This window comes from Schistocerca gregaria, chromosome 1 (assembly GCF_023897955.1).
Source record: "Schistocerca gregaria isolate iqSchGreg1 chromosome 1, iqSchGreg1.2, whole genome shotgun sequence".
NCBI lineage: Eukaryota > Metazoa > Arthropoda > Insecta > Orthoptera > Acrididae > Schistocerca > Schistocerca gregaria.
The window spans coordinates 521933929-521950800 of record NC_064920.1 but is presented as its reverse complement, the minus strand read 5'-3'; the positions used below and the strand labels follow the sequence as shown (position 1 = coordinate 521950800).

Genomic DNA, 16872 nt, shown 5'->3' with positions numbered 1-16872 from the left:
GGGAGAGAGAGAGAGAGAGAGAGAGAGAGAGAGAGAGAGAGAGAGAGAGAGAGGAGGGGGAGTAGTAACTAGTGCTGTGTTTAAACCGAAAACATATGAGGTTTTGAGCAACGCAAACTGAGCAAAGGTGTTAGCTAGCACTAAAAGTGGCCAAATGGTGAAAAATGCTAAATACGATTCGACAAAGGCGTCACAAAAATCACGATGCTGCTCATGTGCAGCACACAGTATGGAAATGGTTGTCATTGGTCATGATACCTCATTACTCCTATCAGTCACCATGCCAAGTTGAATGTGGTAGTGGCAGTATATATGGCATCAATTGTTACCGGCTGCTGGTTTAGATGTGCTGCGTTGTGTAGAGTTCACTGGTGTCCAGAAACTTAAAGTTTGTAAATTCTACTCAGGACTGCCAATGTTGTTTAAGTTTTCTCCCCCCATGGACATTTTTTCATAAAGTGTGAATTGCAAGAAAATTAAATACGTTGATGCAAAATCAGATGCAAATTAACATTGTCAACATAGGAAATTTGACAGGGACAATACAATATACCAAACAATTGCTCCCCAATCCCCTCTTTTCTTCCCTCTGCACATTTCTATCCTTCTTAGTTTTAGCTAGCTCACTTTTTTCTTCAAGTGTTCACTTAATACATTTTATTTCTACTGTTTATTACCAACAACAAAGAGGAGACATTGAGTCGCAGTCAGGAACAGCGAAAAGACTGCTTTAAATGTTAGCTTGTCCAAAAGCCATTCAAAGTAAGAAAAACACCACACACACACACACACACACACACACACACACACACACACACACACACACACACACACACACACAGGCCATATATGTGTGCATGTTTTCTTCTGGTGAAGAATGCCTTCTAGTCGATAGCTAAAATGTCTAGTAGTCTTTTCGTTGTGCCTGTCTGCAACTGAGTGTCTCCTCATTATAGTGGGAATAACAGTCTATCCTTTCCATAATGATGTTATTCCATCTGGTACTTTCCATTGTTCATTATTATTTGCAGTATGATTCCCAAGTGCTAATTTCTGATTTGTTTCCGTCCCTGTACTTAAATCCCACTCCTGACCTCATCATTTTTTTCCCATCTGTATAAATCAGTTTTTTAAGGAAACTCTTTTCTCTTGCCAAGTCACAATCCTTTACCTTGTCTCAGAATGCTTCCTCAATCTTCTCACTGCTGCATTGGGAAAGCGGATGCAAAACTCGTGCAGCCCCAGAAACGAACTTTATCACAACAGCAAAAGCATCTGCCCTTCGTCCTTCAGTTTAAAGAGAGAGATGAGATGCTAGACATATTAAAACTGTTATTTCTTGCAAGTGTTCCTTAATTCATGCCTTAAGTTCATCTTCCCTTGTCACTAGGTATTTTTAAATTTTTCTGTGTATTTCTGCATTGTAATCTGGTGTTTTCCTCTTATTGTCACACAGAAGTGAACAATAAACAGAACTTCGCATACTCAGCAATAAAGTGTTGCCTTTTTTTTTCCTTTTGCTAACCTGCAAGTCCAATTCTGTGTGACAAGAGTTGTGAAATTTCTGTAAAGATGATTTTGCCTATATAGTTCATAACATTGCCAAAATTGCTGTCAGAAAAAGTGTGAATTATACTTAGTCTGCCGTGGGGCAGATATTTTAATTCTGCTCCATTCAGCATGGTCTCTAATTTAATTTTTGCATATTAAGATTTGCTCGCACATTCTGTCACCTTCTTTGTCGGCACTATCACATCTTCCTTGTTGTTAGGGAAAGTGAAGCCAGTGATGTTTGTAGAAAGTTCTCACAGCTTTCTGTGAAGTCATTTTGTGCAGTCACTTTCTCTGCTTGTAATGTGAGGTAAAACTGTTTACTTCTTTGAACTGTAATGTGACTGGACCTAGTCTTGCGACAAAGTTAGTTCATGCAACTATCAGGGTACCAGTTCACCATGCCAGCTAATACTTTATGTGCTATTGATTGTTGACCGAATGTATTGTTCAAAATTTTCCACATTTTTCTCTCACAACTTTAGAATGTTGACAGAAAATTCAAAGATTTTTCCACAAATGGATCTGAAGGTAAAACACAGTACATTGAAATTCAAATTATTTGTTTGTTATATTTCATGTATGCTACCATTATTACAAAAGTGGACAAACAGTATTTTTACAGAAAGAATTACCTTAACACTCATCCATGAAGTAACCCAACGCCTGGTACATACTCCTGTTGTGCTTGCAGAATGAGGTGGTGTATTTCAGATGTGCACCAAGGCTCTAGTGGTTTTCTGCAGTTTCCATAAATTAAATAAGGCAGATTTGTGATTATTTTGAAAAGGATACTGCTGATATCCTTCCCCGTCCTTCTCCTATCCGAACTTGATTTTTTTCTAGTGTTCATATTGTTGGGGATGAGATTCTAACCATAATATCAGTTTTTCGACCCTACCTCAGAGTTAAACTCGCGTACTTCCAATTGTCTGCATTCCTACTCCTGTCTTATAATAGCATTTACACCCCTAAAGACCGTATTAATGCTTGGAGAAATCCATAAGCATCTCGTATAACCTACACCTTGCCTTGGAAGTCTCTTAAACCAGATGTGCCACTAGAAACCTACTCCAGATGTCTGCCCAAACTCAAATTCAAACTGACACTATTACTAATCCATCCACCAGAAACCACCATTTTTCAGAAGTTTGTCTACTTCAAATGTCTCATAAGCTAGAATGTCAAGATGCTGGATTATTTAAAGAGTTACAGTCCTTCACCCCCTCTTAGTGGAAACACATCTTTGCAAAAACCTGGCCACATCTTTGCAAAAACCTGGCCACATCTGACCAAAAGCATCAGACTTAAGAATGCCTTTGTTCAAACCTTGCCTCTTGTTATATAATTATTTAATGGATTGGTAACCAAGCAAGTGACAAATCATTCAAGAAAGAATGCGTAATTTGCAACATGTATCATTGGCACAATGAAGATGACCTTGACTGGATTGCAAGCAAAGTGGTTTTCTGTGCTCCCCAAGACAGTCCTGCATTTCCCTTTAAGCGTGAGTTTCCAGAGTGAACTGTATTAAAAACTATCTAACATTGCAGCCACTGTCGGTATTTTATTTTTTTATATTTTTATTCAGTCTCTTTGGTGTTATTGGCAAGATTCGTGCCTCGTTTGCCGGTAACACAAACCACTTGTCATAAAATAACAGCAACGATCTGTGATCTTAAAACAGACCCCAAATTTGCAGTTAATTGCTCAGCAGCTCAGCCTGGGGTATAACATACAAGGAAAAGTGTTTTACTGAGCAGAGCATGAGAGTTTTCAGTGGTTATTTTACAATGGATGAAGTCCAGACACTGTCCTTCAAACACAACCTCTAGTCCTGCAGTCTCTTAGCATCAGCCCATGGCCTAAACCATATTTTTGTTTGTGCCTACCCTGTAAATTGCCCATCCATAAGAAAAGCTAAGTGACAATGTTTCAATTCTTGTCTATGTGCCTGTCTACTACTCAGTACATAGCAAGTAATTGCATTTACACACACACACACACACACACACACACACACACACACACACAGAGAGAGAGAGAGAGAGAGAGAGAGAGAGAGAGAGAGAGAGAGAGATATTTTTTTTTATAAAAATGCTTTTCCAAGAGCACACACGTCACTAATAACATGCTTCTGTTACGTTTTTAGCCAATTTACTATCAAGATCAGAAGCTGAATGTTGAAGAGAAGAAGACATCCTCAAATAGGCTACGTGTTGACCAACAAGGGCGCTTAGGCTCGAGCGGTGACACATTGATTGCTGGTGGTCGTGCCAACAGTGGCCTGGGAGGCCCACGAGGCGGCATGATACGAGGAGGTACGGGCCTTCATCGCGGTGGGGGACGTGGTGGCTTTGGCCGAGGGGAGGGGAGAGGTGGTGGTATGACTAGGGGTAATTACAGACGCTAACGAGTTTAATGTGAGAAGAGTTCTCTCTTCTGCATCATATGGTTTCTCAGTTGTGGAGAACGATCATGTTGAGGCTTTTAATTTTCTGAGCAGGGATTTATTTTGTCATGAAAACAGTACTATTGTTATATAATTATTTAATGGATTAGTAACCAAACAAGTGACAAATCATTCAAGAAAGAATGCGTAATTTGCAACATGCATCGTTGGCACACTGAAGACGACCTTGACTGAATTGCAAGCAAAGTGGTTTTTTTGCCCTCCCCAAGACAGTCTTGCATTTCCCTTTAAGCATGAGTTTCCAGAGTGAACTGTTTTAAGAACTTTCTAACATTGCAACCACTGTCGCTGTTGTGGTTTTTTTTTCTTTTTTTTCCTTTCTTTTTGGCTAAATCAGTCTCATCGGCGTTATTGGTGAGATTTGTGCATTCAGTGTCGAGAGTTTAGGTGGAATTTTCCGACAAAACTCTACCTGTGTTTATTTTCGTAGATGTTGTGAGAACTGTGGAAGTGCCAAAGTGTGACTAGGACAGTGATAGAGGCACACTTTAAAGAATACTTTCTGAACATTGGTGCTAATTTTCCTTTTCTTTTAATTACCAGTAGTTGCCTAAAGAGAAAATTGCATTAATGTTATTTGTTCAGTTCATTTCTACAGTTTGTCAAGTTAAAGGGCAGTTCAGACACTTTTTTCCCAGGTTCTGCCATTTACAGTTCTGAGGGCATTTCTGGTTATGAAGAGGGATGTGGAGGAACCCTCTCTTGGACTGCAGCAACTAGTCGTTCAAATACTTCTTTTGTTGAGTGGCTTTTAACTTAAGTTTTCATGTGAAGAATTTTGGAGACCCTAACTTCGTATTTGTTTGTGTAATTAAAATGCAGACTTGAATCACAGTGTGTTGTGGAAACCAAGTTGTGTGTGTTGTAGGAACTTAAAGAAATAACGTTTTAAGATAAAGTGATGATCGTACGAATTAAACATTTTGTGTAAGAAGAAACTGCAACAAATGTTCCAGCAATTCTTGACATGTTTCATTTCTGATGTTAAATACTGTCAGTGATACAGAAATAGTTGTGATACTTTTAGTATACATTTTTCATGTATTTTGTAATATTTTTCTGCCTGAGAATGAATTACATTTATACGATGTCTCCCTCCATATCTCCCTTCTGTGCCCGTCATCTTTCCTTTAATACTCCCTGTGATAATGTAATAATAAAATACAATGCATACAGAGTTAACAAATGTGTTTTGTTTCTTATTTATGGACTTTGGGCAACATAAACCAATCATTGAACTATACGTCAATCACATGTCACTTCATGTGACTGTGAACATACGTGCCCTTATCCATCCTGTACCCAGAAGATATGATGTTCAAAATGTAAATAGAAAAATTAATACTGCAAACCTCCACCTGATACAGGCACTGAATTTAGCAAAACATGCATTTAAAAAAAAAGCCATAAACAGATGCTAATAAGCAATTGGATAAAGACAAACAAGATGGGGAAGTAAAAAGAGTAATAGTGGCTATACTGTGGAAACTACACTAGACAAATGGGTCACAAAGTCACAGAGACGAAACACGAACCCCCTGACCTCTCAAAAAGGTCAAGAACCTGAAAGGACCAATAATGTGATGGTGAACATTATCGAGACACCCCTCCAAAACGTCAATGTGATGCCTCAGCAGTGTGAAGTGTATGTGGATACTTTTCAGGTCCACCTGAAAGATGAGTCGGCTGCAAAGAATGACCAACAGAACCTGCACAATTGCTCGGAAGTCAACATACCTGGAATACAGCGCAATTTAAACTAAAGGTCAGTGACACAGTAAATATGACTTCGAGCCCCCTGAGTAAACCCCACTCAGATCTGAAAATCTATTATCACAATGTCCAATCCTTGAGCAACAAAACTGATGACTTAAGCATTTTGCTGACCAGTGAACTCAATGATATCTCAGTAGTATGCCTAGCGGAGCACTGGCTGTGCACTGATGTAGTTAAGTTAATCTCACTACCTAACTTCAAATTGTGTGAACACTAGTCCAGATCAAATGATGGACATGGTGGGGTTGCCATCTTCATCAAACAACACATTGAATATAGCCCACTTCCTACCCTAAAGGTAATAGGAACAGACAAGATCTTTGAATGTGCAGCCATAAAGCTTACAGATATAAATCTAATTGTAGCTACAATTTACTGTCCCCCCTCCAGCAGTATTAATGATTTTCTGTTATAAAGGACTTGTTTCTATCCAAAATTAATCAGTGGAAACAGGATGTGAATATATGGTGACTTTAATATAGACTTTCTCACCCACAACAGAAACAGGGAAACATTAACATTGCAAAAACTTATTATCTGCATGGCCTTGTAAACGAGCCCACTAGAATAACACCCATATTCAAGACAGCTCCTAGATCAAATTTTTGCAAATAGAAATAAACTTAACCCAACTCTAGAAGAATACAATGCAGGATTCAGTTACCACCGAGCTGTCATTCTAAAGGTCGATGTTAGCAAAGATACCTCAAACCCAGTCCCACCTAAAACTCTACGAAGGTTTTTCACCCAAGAGAACTTGAACAAGCTAAATGCCCTCCTTAGTAAAGAAAAGTGGACAGAGATGTACACAGCCAATGACAACATGAAATTCAAAATATTTCTTGACAAAATGATCCACCACTTTGAAGATGCCTTTCCACAAAAACCAGTAAGAATAAATAATAATAATAATAATAATAATAATAATAATAACAAGAGTTGGATAACACCAGCTATAAAAATCTCTTGCAAACATAAAAGAATACTCCACATGTTATGTAAACAAAGTAGTGACTTACCCAACTAACAGAATACTATAAAAACTACACATGTATCCTAAGAAGAGTGATAAGGCAAGCAAAAAGGATGCAAAATGATGAGTACATTGACAAATCCAGCAATAGAGTAAAAGCAATGTGAAATATAAAAAAGGAAAGAGGGGAAATGAAAGCTTCATACACGAACATAGAAATCAAACTAAACAATGAATCTATATCTAATCCCAAAGTGGTGGTGAACTCTTTCAATAATTTCTTTACAAGCATAGCTGAAAAATTGGTCAAAAATAATCCTAACACAAATTACCAAACAGCAAACCAAAAATATCACATGTGCAAGTCACTGAAAATGATGTTGCAGAATCCCTCAGAGTTAAAAAAATTCATGTTCAGCTGGAATTGATGGTATCCCAGCAGTTGTAATCAAAAATTGTGAACACACAATTGCTGAACAATTAAGTCATCTCTGTGACTGTTCTTTCCAGGCAGGTATCTTCCCTGAAGCTCTGAAACTTTCTAAAGTAATTCCTGTCTTCAATAAAGGTGATGATAAAGATATGAATAACTACAGGCCTATCTCAGTCTCATCCTGCTTTTCTAAAGTTTTTGAAAAAATAATGTACAAAAAAAAGGACTTCATTGGAGAAAAAAAATTACTAAATTTAGCTCAACATGGGTTCAGAAGCCACAAACCTACTGACACTGCAGTATATGCATAAATACGGTATTAGAACTGTTAGATAGAAAACAGCACATAACAGGCATATTCTGTGTTTGTCAAAGGCTTTTGACACTGTTGACCACAAAATATCACTGGAAAAAATAGAACACAATAGTATCAGAGGAATTGCAAACAACTGGATTGCTACATTCCTAACCAATCAGATGCAGAGTGTCAGCATGAAATACACTAACAAACAAAGCAACTCCATAACCGAAATTCTATCAAGTAATAAAACTGTAAAGCAAGGTGTTCCACAGGGCTCAGTATTGGGACCCTTACTTTTCCTCCAGTATGTTAATGACTTGAGGCTAGATGTTGATGCACACAAAACAATAATATTTGCTGATGACACAACTGTACTACTCAAAGGGGAGAATACAGAAGCTGTGAACTTGGCCACTGAACAACTCAGCAACTGGGCTAAAATCAACAGATTAACTATCAACACCAAAAAGACAGCTTCCATGAACTTTCACACAACACAAAATGCAAATTCCTCTCAGCCATTTGTCACTGTAAATAACCAGCCAATAGATACCAACACTGTTTTCAAGTTCCTGGGTCTGTGGGTTCAAGATAACTTGAAATGGAATGCACATAGAGGAAAGGAAAATGCCAGGATTTGTACTGGCTGTTACTCATTGAGTGTTCTGAAAACATGTGCTAGCCTGAAAAAATTAACCAGTGCGTACTACGCTTACTTACTAGCCCACCTAAAATATGGTGTAATATTCTGGGGAAAATCTCCAACTGCTCTGAGCACATTCAGAATCCAGAAGGGAGCAATGAGGATTATTACTGGGAGCAAACCCAGAGATTCCTGCAAACCCATCTTCAGAAAGTTGGAAATACTTACACTGCCTTGGATCTACATTCTGCAGACTAAAATTTTTCAGAAACCACATAGTGCCAACTGACCCCAGAGCCGTAAAAAAATAATGAAATACATAAACACAACACCAGGAAAAACGCAAATCTGCATGTTATACGTACAAACACTCAAAGTGAGCTTTCCACATGGGCCTCCAACTGTTAAACAATCTTCCCACTAGTATTAAGTCCATAGAAGACAAAATTTAGCAAAGCCATGAAGTCATATTTGTTGTCACTGTATTTACTCTGTAAATGAATACTTAGAACAGTAATCTTGCTATTTGTGTTAAATTGAAAACATTGAGCAATATAATACATTAGGATACTATAGGCCTATGTTAATATATGTTAACTGATAGTTTCCGACATCTGCAACACACTGTGTACCGTCAGATCACATGGAATAAATAAGTAAATATATTAGTGTTGTTGTTGTTGTTGTTGTTGTTGTTGTGGTCTTCAGTCCTGACACTGGTTTGATGCAGCTCTCCATGCTACCCTATCCTGTGCAAGCTTCTTCATCTCCCAGTACCTACTGCAACGTACATCCTTCTCAATCTGCGTAGTGTATTCATCTCTTAGTCTCCCTCTACGAATTTTACTCTCCACGCTGCCCTGCAATACTAAATTGATGATCCCTTGATGTCTCAGAACATGTCCTACCAACTGATCCCTTCTTCTGGTCAAGTTGTGCCACAAACTTCTCTCCAGTCCTATTCAATACTTCCTCATTAGTTATGTGATCTACCCATCTAATCTTCAGCATTCTTCTGTAGCACCACATTTCGAAAGCTTCTATTCTCTTCTTGTCCAAACTAGTTATCGTCCATGTTTCACTTCCATACATGGCCGCACTCCATACAAATACTTTCAGAAATGACTTCCTGACACTTAAATCTATTCTTGATGTTAACAAATTTCTCTTCTTCAGAAACAATTTCCTTGCCATTGCCAGTCTACATTTTATATCCTCTCTACTTCGACCATCATCAGTTATTTTGCTCCCCAAATAGCAAAACTCCTTTACTACTTTAATTGTCTCATTTCCTAATCTAATTCCCTCAGCATCACCCGACTTTATTCGACTACATTCCATTATCCTCGTCTTGCTTTTGTTGATGTTCATCTTATATCCTCCTTTCAAGACACTGTCCATTCCGTTCAACTGCTCTTCCAAGTCCTTTGCTGTCTCTGACAGAATTACATTGTCATCGGCGAACCTCAAAATTTTTATTTCTTCTCCATGGATTTTAATACCTACTCCGAATTTTTCTTTTGTTTCCTTCACTGCTTGCTCAATATACAGATTGAATAACATCGGGGAGAGACTACAACCCTGTCTCACTCCCTTCCCAACCACTGCTTCCCTTTCATGTCCCTCGACTCTTATAACTGCCATCTGGTTTCTGTACAAATTGTAAATAGCCTTTCGCTCCCTGTATTTTAACCCTGCTACGTTCAGAATTTGAAAGAGAGTATTCCAATCAACATTGTCAAAAGCTTTCTCTAAGTCTACAAATGCTAGAAACGTAGGTTTGCCGTTACTTAATCTTTCTTCTAAGATAAGTAGTAGGGACAGTATTGCCTCACGTGTCCCAACATTTCTACGGAATCCAAATTGATCTTCCCCGAGGTCGGCTACTACTAGTTTTTTTAACGTCTGTAAAGAATTCGCATTAGTATTTTGCCGCTGTGACTTATTAAACTGATAGTTCGGTAATTTTCACATCTGTCAACACCTGCATTCTTTGGGATTGGAATTATTATATTCTTCTTGAAGTCTGAGGGTATTTCGCCTGTCTCAAACATCTTGCTCACCAGATGGTAGAGTTTAGTCAGGACTGGCTCACCCAAGGCCGTCAGTAGTTCCAATGGAATGTTGTCTACTCCGGGGGCCTTGTTTTGACTCAGGTCTTTCAGTGCTCTGTCAAACTCTTCACACAGTATCGTATCTCCCATTTCATCTTCACCTACATCCTCTTCCATTTCCATAATATTGTCCTCAACTACATTACCCTTGTATAGACCCTCTATATACTTCTCCCACCTTTCTGCTTGCCTTTCTTTGCTTAGAACTGGGTTTCCATCTGAGCTCTTGATGTTCATACAAGTGGTTCTCTTATCTCCAAAGGTCGCTTTAATTTTCCTGTAGGCAGTATCTATCTTACCCCTAGTGATATAAGCCTCTACATCCTTACATTTGTCCTGTAGCCATCCCTGCTTAGCCATTTTGCACTTCCTGTTGATCTCATTTTTGAGACGTCTGTATTCCTTTTTGCCTGCTTCATTTATTGCATTTTTATATTTTCTCCTTTCATCAATTAAATTCAATATTTCTTCTGTTACCCAAGGATTTCTACTAGCCCTAGTCTTTTTACCTACTTGATCCTCTGCTGCCTTCACTACTTCATCCCTCAAAGCTACCCATTCTTCTTCTATTGTATTTCTTTCCCCTATTCCTGTCAATTGCTCCCTTATGCTCTCCTTGAAACTCCGTACAACCTCTGGTTCTTTTAGTTTATCCAGGTCCCATCTCCTTAAATTCCCACCTTTTCTGCAGTTTCTTTAGTATTAATCTACAGGTCATAACCAATAGATTGTGGTCGAGTCCACATCTGCCCTTGGGAATGTCTTACAATTTAAAACCTGGATCCTAAATCTCTGTCTTACCATTATATAATCTATCTGAAACCTGTCAATATCTCCAGGCTTCTTCCATGTGTACAGCCTTCTTTTATGGTTCTTGAACCAAGTGTTAGCTATGATTAAGTTGTGGTCTGTGCAAAACTGTACCAGGCAGCTTCCTCTTTCATTTCTTTGGCCCAGTCCATATTCACCTACTACGTTTCCTTCTCTCCCTTTTCCTACTACCGAATTCCAGTCACCCATGACTATTAAATTTTCGTCACCCTTCGCTATCTGAATAATTTCTTTTATTTGATCATACATTTTTTCAATTTCTTCATCATCTGGAGAGCTAGTTGGCATATAAACTTGTACTACTGTAGTAGGTGTGGGCTTCGTATCTATCTTGGCCATAATAAAGCATTCACTATGTTGTTTGTAGTAGCTTACCCGCATTCCTATTTTCCTATTCGTTGTTAAACCTACTCCTGCATTACCCCTATTTGATTTTGTGTTTATAACCCTGTAGTCACCTGACCACCGCACTTCACTAATTCCCACTATATCTAACTTTAACCTATCCATTTCTCTTTTTAAATTTTCTAACCTACCTGCCCGATTGAGGGATCTGACATTCGACGCTCCGATCCGTAGAACGCCAGTTTTCTTTCTCCTCATAACGACATCCTCTTGAGTAGTCCCTGCCCGGAGATCCGAATGGGGGACTATTTTACCTCCGGAATATTTTACCCAAGAGGACGCCATCATCATTTAATCATACAGTAATGCTGCATGCCCTCGGGAAAGATTACGGCTATAGTTTCCCCTTGCTTTCAGCCGTTCGCAGTACCACCACAGCAAGGCCGTTTTGGTTATTGTTACAAGGGCAGATCAGTCAATCATCCAGACTCTTGCCCCTGCAACTACTGAAAAGGCTGGTGCCCCTCTTCAGGAACCACACGTTTTTCTGGCCTCTCAACAGATACCCCTCCATTGTGGTTGCACCACCTACAGTACGGCTATCTGTATCGCTGAGGCACGCAAGCCTCCCCACCAACGGCAAGGTCCATGGTTCATGGGGGAGTTGTTAACACGTTGAATGCAATATGCCCACTGTTGGGCATTTTGAATTCTGTCAACTCGTGTGCTAACCTGTGGTCATTCAGTGTATCTTACTTCAAGCCTGTGTGCACAACCTTGGGCATGTTTTGTATATTATAAACATACACCAGAGGATTTTGTGGTTCCAGTGAACAACAAAGCCATATGCAGACTGGGGAGAATGTGTACACTGATACTAAGTTTTGAGGATAAACATTGACACGTTACACGATTATATTTTTAGTTTTCCTGAAATGCTACATAGACGGTTACAAATATGCTCATAAAATAAAAATATGATTTGTGAAGTAGCTCTTACAACTAGTAACGTATTTATTCATCAAAGTGTTTAAGAGGAAATGAGTGATATTTGTAATAATAAAGGAAATAAGTATTTAAATGAAATGCAGCAAAACTGTGAAACAAAAATTAAACAAATGCTTTGTGTTAGCAATTTAAGTGATGAAAAGTAATGCCATTGGAAATGAGAAAAAGGCTTCTGTACCAAGTACATATAGTGATGTTTTTGTAAACATTCAAGGCTCATTGGTAAGTTACTTGTGTCTCAGAGTGTGGTAATTTTTTCCCATTTTTGTGAGAATAAGCAGCATTCTGCCATTGGGTCATGGTTTTGTAGCATGGGCTGCATGTTTTCTTGGTAACCCTTTCTGCCTCTCCTCGTATTCTTTCAGCAATTGTTAAGGCTTGCAGCTGGAAGGTCTTGACAAATTTGGATCCAGCATAGGATACGTAAGTACTTCAGTGAGAGTTTCTTGGAAGTTATTGATGCCCAGTTTATTGTACAAAGACAGAGCATTTACAATAGATCTAGAAGTGATTAAATGGAAGACAAGTGTCTTTTACTGTTTGACAGGTCTTCTTTTGCACATGTGGTATATGAAGCCATCTGGTCTGAGGTCAGTAAAGACCTTTCCGTTTGTATAGTGGGCTTACTTGTTTCTTTTCCTTTTCAGGTAACTAAAGACCATTGAGTCGTAATGTTTAGTACGAAACATTAGCATGTCTTGTCTACCCTTCCACTTTAGGATTACAATTTTATCTCCACTCTGTTGGGCTGTAATATCTAAGAGTTGATCCATTAATTCTTTTACCGCCCTTGACAACAAATATATTGTCTGCTCTTTGCCAGTGTAGACATTGAACGACCAAGTATAACCACCTCTAATACAAAACTTTATACAAACCACTTCTTGTGAAGTGTAGAATTCCTTGTATTTCTACCCCAGAATATCCACAGATTGTGAGATTTTGAAGAGCCTTTTTTCTGGACGTCTTTCTTGCTCAATATTTGATAAATGCAACATTGAAAGTAACAACTCAATTCTGTTATGACTCATTATTTTTGGTGTCCCATCTTCATAAATTCTTTTTGGACCAGTAATTCCTCAATTTGGGAAACTGCATAAGTCTAAATCAGAGAATGATCCCCAAGAATGTGTGCATGTCATGAGTATTAGTGTCAAACCATCTTGATAGCCTTTGATTTGGAGTTTCACCTGCAGCAGTGTTTCAAGCAGCAAAGCCTATAGGTCTCTTCAACTAATAGCAATATGATGTATTAGGAGAAGAAAGTGATATGTATTCTGTCCCCTGCTACAGGTTCCCATTTGTTTCTGTTTGAAAGATTGACAAAGAGGATCGTTGATGTTAGGCTCAGAATTAGTTGAGCCTGCATTATGTTCACCATCATCAACCCCAGAACTCAAACTGAAAGCATCGTCAGGTGAAACATTCGAGTCTTCAGTGGATTCATCAGACAAGCCTCTTGCGTCATCTTCAGAAAGATTAGCCAGCATACCAGTGATCTTAGTGATCTCTACCACTCATTTTAGTTCAGTATCTGAAATGAAATGAATGCGTAAACTAAAAAAACAAGATGCCTATGGGTGGTCATTTGGTTCCACATTGCAAAATTACTTCCTGGGACCATGTGACCACAGGTGGACACTTAAACTAATACATAAAAATACAAAATAAGTCAAAATAACAAAGGATATTGTAAATGGTAAAAAAATAATCACTTAAAGTAATATATATATATATATATATATATATATATATATTAATTTAGGTGTGCGGTCCCACATAGCTAATAAAAGGATGCAGCAAGATCTTCAAGTGTTACGATATGGACAAACATGCAGCACAGAAGTTTCCTATTAATATTACGAGCTATGTATAAACTCTGTGTGTGTGTGTGTGTGTGTGTGTGTGTGTGTGTGTGTGTGGTGGGGGAGATGTAGCCCGTTTGATCTGTGTGCGTTGAAAAAGACACACACAGCATTGTGCAAGATGTGATGGATGAAGTGTACAGGGATTACAATATTCCTAGGAAAAATTTGCAGTCTCATACATGCTGGTAACATGATGCCACCCCACCCACATCGGTCCATTTCTACTATAGCGGCAGGGTGGGAATGTAGTTTAGGGTGTACTAGATGATTAGATGGTAAGAAGCACTATCCAGGTCAAACTGCACCTCATTCATGAATGAGACAGTAGCCTACTATTCCAGAGTCAGGTCATTGTGGGCAAGGGGAATGCTGCTGGCAAGTAACTGTGCATTGAGTGCTAATTCGAAAAAGTTAATGATGCACAGTGGTTTGAGAGATGTGATCCCATACATTACTGTGAGGTATTGAGTCATAGCCAGTGCTGTGTTGCATATCTTCAGGCAAGATGATTATTCTGGCATCATGTTTCTGCATGTATTTGACCTTGCCTGTACTGTCATTGAACACATCCTTCCTCCTAAAATCTCGGTCATAGATGTGAGATAATTCTTTGGGAAACTTTTGACTCCTGAACTGCCTTACATTGACCATGGTTGGCCACTAATCCACTGTTTTACTCATTGTTCCAGTTCTTTAAGGTGACACAGAAACCTGAACCGTGTGTGTGTGTGTGTGTGAGAGAGAGAGAGAGAGAGAGAGAGAGAGAGAGAGAGAGAGAGAATTTGTGTAATAGACTGCAGACTGCACCTGCTTAAAGCACATTGTTCTCAGCCAGCATAATAAAATATGGTCCACAGATTTGCAGCAGAGGAGTACCTTAATTGCATTGTGCCACACGATTTCCTGCAATGTCTCAAGATTAACGATATCTAAGTTGTTAAACCTAGCTGAAACCAAAAGTGACTAGGTGTTGCTCGTAGCTGTATGTAGGTTACTGAATTTGCAGACCGATCATTCTCTCAGCAGTTAAGATGCCAGTGTTGGACTGCAGTCAGAACAGTTTAGCTCATCCTTGCAGGACAAATCGGATAGCTCTCCCTCTACTCTGCCAAAGCCCCTGCACATCTGGTGTGTGGATAGTGTCAAATGGAGTGAGATTTGATTGAACCTGCCAAAACTTGCCAAATTAGGCGTTTAAGTGCAATATTGTTTGCTTAAGGTAATTCTGTCAATGGATGCAGGAACACCTTGGTACTGCTCTGCAATAACAACCAAGCTGTATAATTTTGACTTACACTCCCAAATACATTGCATGTCTTGAATTGTTGTTATGATGAGAGAATATTATTGGACAAACTTTTTTTGATAGCTTACAGAAAGGTTGTGCAAGGGGTAGAGGAAGCAAATTCCACCCAAATTGAGATTGCTGCAGTGAGAGGAGCAGTGCAAAGGAGAATAAGCTCTATCTCGTGCAGTGCTGTTGTACTAATGTTTAAAAGAATCTTAATGACATCTTTGATGTGGAGAGTGGCAGAACACAATGAGGATGATGATCAACAACACAAGCTAAACATGTCTCTTCTTCCTGCTTTGCTTTGAGGGATTCTTTTCACATATATCACATAAGACAGAACTACTATTTGCAAAATATATAGTGGAACTTAGCAGCCCACAACTCAGCCTATATTTTCATGGTCCATCGCAAAATTAAGCATTGAGAGTATGGTGTGCACCAAGTAACTGCACACATTGCAGAGAAGAAGGGTTCTAGGAATTCATGCATGCACTTTTCATTCTCCTTAATAACGGTTGTGTCTTAATAAAGATCAGTTTGTTGCTTTGTGGTTTACGTAACTGCAGTACAAAACTGAAAAATAATTTTCATGCAGACTTAAGCTCCTTTCTCAGAGTTCAGAGTAGGTATTGTGGTGTACTGTTACTCATGCTCTGATCTTACGTGGCAAAAAACTGAACCCCTGTCAATCAGGAAAAAAACTTACTGAAGAATCCTGTTTTACTAAATCACAAGCAACCCTCCATTCTCAAGATTTCTATATCACTGATGCTTGATTGTTACCATTGTGCTCATATAGTTATTCAGTTTCCAGTGAGAAACACAGCTCTCTCATGCAAGTGAACAATTTTCAATAATTTTTTTAATTTTTTTTTTCGCTGGCACAAAGAGCTTATCCATGTCGCTGTTGGTGAGAGAGTGAACAGTCATCAAACAGGTTTTTAAATAAATTTCAAAACGAAAAAAAAATTGTTCTCATTGATACATTTATTGCCTTAATGATTTTGTTTGTTTGCATATCTAGAACTGTTCCTAGAAAAAGTGTGTTTATAGCAGCAGGAATTTGCAGTGCAGTTGGTACAAAATGCAAAAAGCAGTCCAATAGTGCACTTAATACCTATATATTTTTCTTTGCATATGCATGGACAAAGCTGTAATGAATGATCAGACTTTCTCTTTTCCAAATTGTTCTTTCATATATTTCGCAGTTAAAAACAGGCACAGGATGTAAAATAACTATCTTTATATTCGTAGATTTTTAG

At 38.6% G+C, this 16872-nt stretch overlaps 1 protein-coding gene across 6 annotated transcripts in view; it reads left to right on the top strand.

Annotated features, from left to right (window-relative positions):
- The window catches only part of LOC126354864 (ras GTPase-activating protein-binding protein 1), a 134878-nt gene extending 129668 nt beyond the window's left edge, over positions 1 to 5210 (top strand). For all 6 annotated transcript variants that reach the window (XM_050004867.1, XM_050004877.1, XM_050004895.1 and 3 more), the window contains exon 12: positions 3704 to 5210. In XM_050004867.1, coding sequence (XP_049860824.1) covers positions 3704 to 3964 — 261 coding nt within the window. In that variant the 3' untranslated portion in view covers positions 3965 to 5210. The remainder of the gene's footprint in view (positions 1 to 3703) is intronic.
- The last annotated feature ends 11662 nt before the right edge of the window (positions 5211 to 16872 follow it).